Source organism: Tamandua tetradactyla, chromosome X (genome assembly GCF_023851605.1).
Source record: "Tamandua tetradactyla isolate mTamTet1 chromosome X, mTamTet1.pri, whole genome shotgun sequence".
In the NCBI taxonomy this organism is placed as follows: Eukaryota; Metazoa; Chordata; class Mammalia; order Pilosa; family Myrmecophagidae; genus Tamandua; species Tamandua tetradactyla.
This window is the reverse complement of record NC_135353.1, coordinates 91833934-91839852: the sequence shown is the minus strand read 5'-3', so window position 1 is coordinate 91839852 and position 5919 is coordinate 91833934. Positions and strand designations below refer to the sequence as shown.

The window sequence follows — 5919 nt, the reverse complement described above, 5'->3', positions numbered from 1 at the left end:
AAATAACTGAAATATACATTTCTACTTATCTGGGGAGAGAGCTGGAAACACATTGCTATGATGTTCCTTTGTGTTTTGGGAGGTCTGAATACAGGCAAGCTAATAAAGCTACCCACAATCCCTGTTAAATCTTTCTATCCTGTTGATCCTTGAGGCTCTGAGGCAATGTTTTTACAGGGAAGAGAAACAGTATAGCCAAGTTACAGAGTGAATCAGTGACTGAGTCAGAAATAGAACTCCTTGCTCCCAATTCTGTGTTAAGTCCCATTACCACACCCTCACTGCTAGACAGCAAAGGTACTCTGTGTTTTAGCAAGGGAAAGTTATGAATAGGGCCACAGTGGTAGTTTTCCCATGCTCTCTGTTCAGGATTGAGAAGAGACAGTAATGCTTTCTTGTCTGTGGTCTTTTCTCTCTCACAGGATTTGAGTCCTCAAAGAGCAGAGCATAAGTAACAGGCATTTGCAGACTGCCTGCTGTGGGTATAGTGTATATGTTCTGGGAAACATAAAACTGAAACGCAAACTGGGGAGACAAAATTCTCTTGTTTGAAACACACCATCTTGAGAAGTACAAAATAATGCATAGCCAGTGAGCTAGAAATGTACTGTGTGAGGAGGTCACAACTGGGATGACGCTAACCATGGAGGGATTCTGGGCAGACGTGAAAGGCTTCTATCGTGAAAGCACTTTCTAAATAAAATTAATTTATTGGCAGTACTTATTGTAGAGGCAGGTATAAACTGATTGTAATGAATGAAATCTGGCTTTAACATTAGGGGCCTTTCAGTCCCATAATTTTGTTAGCGTATGTAACTGTTAGGGCCACATTTCTTGGACCTTGATTTTTTTTCAGCATTGAAAATTTTTTAATGTAAATGATGATGGGCAATGAGTGGGATATTAAAATAATATATTAAGTGCTTTCAGAAGTTGAGGGGCTTGCCATTATCTTTTTTTTTCTGCCACTACATTGGTGAAAAACAATAAGCTGCAAAAACTTGGGTTTACAGCTCCACCAGTGATACATGTGTACCTTTGATGCTTCTCCATGCTCTTTCTGTTTCTGATGATCATCTTCAGTGACTTTAAATGCAGTGATTATATACTGTTCTTCTGTCTGATAAATCTGGGAGGAGTGAGATGAAGCAAGGTCGAGAAGATGAGATAGGAGGAGTTGTTGTGAACTGAAAATGCCTCCAGAAGTCCTGAATGCAAATTAGATGGCAGCATTGAGCTTTATTTAGTAGAGTCCTTTATTACTTTACCCTTCGGTTTTTCATTCTCTGCTAATTTCTTTCCCATATCTTTTTTCATTCCTCTTCCTCCAGTTTTTATTTCTTCTTCTTCTGGTCTATGCTTCCCTGGATGTTTGTTGGTCAAGGTTCCTACTCTACTCTGCTTTTGCACATCAAGGTGGCTTCTGGCAAAAGAAGATATAGGCCTCTGTGATGAAATGGCTAAGAAGGAATGTGATCTCAGTGCAGTTTTAGGCAGAGAGAAGACATCCTGTAAAGATTTGTTGAACGAGAATTCAGGGGTAGCAATTTTCTAGTTTTAACTTTAAAACATTATTAATTAAAAATGACAGCCCCCCCCCAAAAAAACATGACAACCCTTTTCTTTGCATCCATATTTTCCAAGGTCATCTCTTTCTCTATGCACTATAGTAAGTGAATATTTTTTCCCAAGTCAAACATTTATTTTTCCTTAAGCCAAACACTGGCTGAAGTGACTTCAGGCCTCTGTATCCCTGGCATCTCTTTGATCCACTCCCCTCCCTGTTATATACAGAGGCCCTTTGACTTGTTCCTTGGGAGTTAAAGGAAAAGAGTGACATAAGGAGGAATCATTTCAGAGGAATGCCTTTCACATTTTAAAATATAGTCATGTGAAAACCTATTACTGGATGTTTCAGGGGATGAAGACCATTTGTAGTCCATATTCTTACACTCAAAAGATTTTATTCAGCAGCTGTTTGTCCTTAGTGTATTATAGTGTATAGACAGTCCCCGTCCAATGGCAGTGATTGACCTAGGAGAAAGTTGATAAGATTTCTACACTCACCTTTGAATATATCAAAGACAATTAAATCAATGACAGCCACATGCACAGGTGATGGTAGGCAGAGGGCATGTAACTGGCATGACCAGAAGTGCATAGTGGGTTGTGGTTACAGGTGCTCACACAAAATCTACTTTTCACATTTCATGTTCCTTTAGCCAGAAAAGGTTTCATTAGCCAGGGCCATTTCACTTGCTAAAGGCATGTAAGTACTGATAATAGTATGGGCACTGGGAGAGAGAGAAAGAATACCTTCTATGCTTTGGGTGTAGCATGAGAAAAGCTTGGAAAAGGAAAAGAGACTGCAAACTGCAGGGGGAGATGCTGAGATTGTTATTTGAATTACTTGTCTAGAAAGGCAACTTAATGCAATAAACATCTTTTTTTTAAGTGTTTTGGAATTTTTAAAAAAATTTTTTGATTTTTTTTTTAAACATAACATGCAAACACAAACGGTCTTACCATATGACCATTCCATTCTTGGTATATAATCAATAACTCACAATATCATCACATAGTTGTATATTCATCACCATGATCATTTCTTAGAATATTTGCATCAATTCAGAAAAAGAAATAAAAAGAAAAAAGAAAATACTTATACATACCATACCCCTTACCCCTCCCTCTCATTGACTGCTAGTATTTCCATCTACCCAATACATTTTAGCCTTTGTTTCCCCTATTTTTTCTATACCCCTTACCACTCCCTTTCATTGATCACTAGCATTTCAATCTACTCAATTTATTTTAACATTTGTTCCCCCTATTATTTATTTATTTTAACCCATATGTTTTACTCATCTGTCTGTACTGTAGATAAAAGGAGCATCAGACATGAGGTTTTCACAATCACACAGTCACATTATGAAAGCAATATCATTATACAATCATCTTCAAAAAACATGGCTACTGGAACACAGCTCTACATTTTCAGGCACTTCCCTCCTCAGCCTCTCCAATATACCTTAACTAAAAAGGTGTTATCTATATAATGCATAAGAATAACCTCCAAGATAACCTCTCGACTCTGAAATCTCTTAGCCATTGACACTTTATTTTGTCTTATTTCTCTTCCCCTTTTTAGTCTAGAAGGTTTTCTCAATCATTGAATGCTGAGTCCCAGCTTATTCTAGGATTTCTGTCCCACATTGCCAAGAAGGTTTACACCCCTGGGAGTCATGTCCCACATAGAGAGCATGGCAGTGAGTTTGCTCGTCATGTTGGCTGAGAGAGAGAGGCCACATCTGAGCAAGAAAAGAGTTCTCTGGGGGTAACTCTTAGGTCTAATTTTAAGTAGGCTTAGCCTATCCTTTGTGGGGATAAGTTTCATATGAAAATCCTAAGACTGAAGGCTCAGTCTATTGCTTTGGTTATCCCTACTGCTTGTGAGACTATCAGGAATTCTCCACGTGGGGAAGTTGAATTTCCCCCTTTCTCGTCATTCCCCCAAGGGGACTTTGCAAATACTATTTGATTCACTGTTAAGTCACTCTGGAATTTATTGGGGAATCACTCTGCACAAACCTACAAAATCTCATGCCCTATTCAAGGTTCCATGTCCTTATGGTGTTCAGTTAAGCTGTCCACATAAGTTATATTAGGAAATGCACTAGTCAAAAGTTTTAAAATGTGAATTACCATCTATTTAATGAAACATCTTTCAGCCAGAAGCTTTGATGAACTGAAGGATCTCTGACCTCTGAATTCATGTTTTAGAAAAAAAAAGTGAATCAACAATTTACCTTGGGGGTTTAGTCAGAATTTTTTTATAGCATGTTCTGGAAGTCCCATATCCATCTCTAGTTTTGTGCAATAGAACTAGTACTAAGACAATGAGATTCAGTAATACTAGAGAATACACAATACACTTTAAAGCAGTGGGAAAAAGCCTTGGACTAGAAATCAGAAGACCTGGATTCTGGATCTGACTCTATCATTTATACCCTCTTCTAATTTTGACATTCTATAATTCTAAGTTACGTAAGCCACAGTTTCCACTTCTATAAAATGGTGACAAATCCTATCTTGCCTAGCTTGTAGGGTTCTTGTGGAGATTGAATAAAACATTGCTTTTGACTTTGAAAGTTGAATATTGCCATACAAATTACAAACTATTAGCATTGTTCTTTAACTATCAGAGACTTTTTTCCTTGCAATCTCAGGTAACCAATATCATTTTCCTGTTCAATGTAATGCTACAACATTACACTTACTGTATTGAGTGTGGTCTCCCCAACTCCAGTAACACACCCTTGCAGTGACTTTTAATATATGGTAGGTACTCAAAAGGTTCTTGTTAAACCAAATTCAATCTGATATTATATTTCAACCTGGGTGGACAGAATATCTTTTACTTCCTAAAAACAATGCATGAAATGCAGATTTAATGATTGGTTGCATCTTGTCTCTCATAGGAGGAAAATATCTCCTGTCAGCCCCTAGTGGTGAATTCCTGCAGCCAGCAGGTCTTCTGAAAAAATTCCATGGGTGACAGAAGATTTATTGACTTCCAATCACAAGTTTTAAATTCAAGCCTCAGACCTAGGTTGGGCAATGCCACTGCCAATAGTACCTGCATTGTTGATGATTCCTTCAAGTATAATCTGAATGGTGCTGTCTACAGTGTTGTGTTTATCCTGGGTCTGATAACCAACAGTGCCTCCCTGTTTGTCTTCTGCTTCCGCATGAAAATGAGAAGTGAGACTGCCATTTTCATCACCAATTTGGCCCTCTCTGACATGCTCTTTGTCTGTACCTTACCTTTCAAAATATTTTATAACTTCAACCGCCACTGGCCATTTGGTGACACCCTGTGCAAGATCTCTGGAACAGCATTCCTCACCAACATCTATGGGAGCATGCTTTTCCTCACCTGTATTAGCGTAGATCGCTTCCTGGCCATTGTCTATCCCTTCCGATCCCGTACCATTAGGACCAGGAGGAATTCGGCCTTTGTGTGTGCTGGAGTCTGGATCTTGGTCCTCAGTGGGGGTATTTCAGCCTCTTTGTTCTCTACAACTAATGTTAGCAATACAACCACCACCTGCTTTGAGGGCTTCTCCAAACGTGTCTGGAAGACCTATCTGTCCAAGATCACCATATTTATTGAAGTCGTTGGGTTCATCATTCCTCTGATATTGAATGTTTCTTGCTCTTCTGTGGTGCTAAGAACGCTCCGCAAGCCTGCTACTCTCTCTCAGATTGGGACCAACAAGAAAAAAGTATTGAAGATGATCACAGTGCATATGGCAGTCTTTGTGGTGTGTTTCGTGCCCTACAACTCTGTTCTCTTCTTGTATGCACTGGTACGTTCCCAAGCTGTCACCAACTGCTTGTTGGAAAGATTTGCAAAGATCATGTACCCAGTTACCTTGTGCCTTGCAACTTTGAACTGTTGCTTTGACCCTTTCATCTATTACTTCACCCTTGAGTCCTTTCAGAAGTCCTTCTACATCAATACCCACATCAGGATGGAGTCCCTGTTTAAGACCGAAACACCTCTGACCACAAAGCCTTCCCTTCCAGCTATTCAAGAGGAAGTTAGTGATAAAACAATGAATAATGGTGGTGAATTGATGCTAGAATCTGCCTTCTAGGTACAAGAACTATCTTCCAGTTCAGACATTGTTTTCCCTATGATTTTTCCTATGCTATAATTAAGAGAAAATATTTGAAATAATGATATCAGAATAGATTAATGTACTGAATGCTCAAATACATTTGTTTGAACATTTATTGTAAATATGCTGTTTTGTTCAATAATTATAGGTCAAGTCTAATTACAACAATGAGAAGGGATTGCCAAATTCTTTTGCTGGGTTGGAATTTCATTGTATCACATTATACAGCAAA

The 5919-nt window shown here is 38.6% G+C and overlaps 1 protein-coding gene across 1 annotated transcript; it reads left to right on the top strand.

Annotated features, from left to right (window-relative positions):
* Window positions 1-4550: 4550 nt before the first annotated feature.
* LPAR4 (lysophosphatidic acid receptor 4) lies at window positions 4551-5663 on the top strand. Its single transcript, XM_077146087.1, has one exon. It carries the CDS (start codon window positions 4551-4553, stop codon window positions 5661-5663), a length of 1113 nt encoding a protein of 370 aa, XP_077002202.1.
* The last annotated feature ends 256 nt before the right edge of the window (window positions 5664-5919 follow it).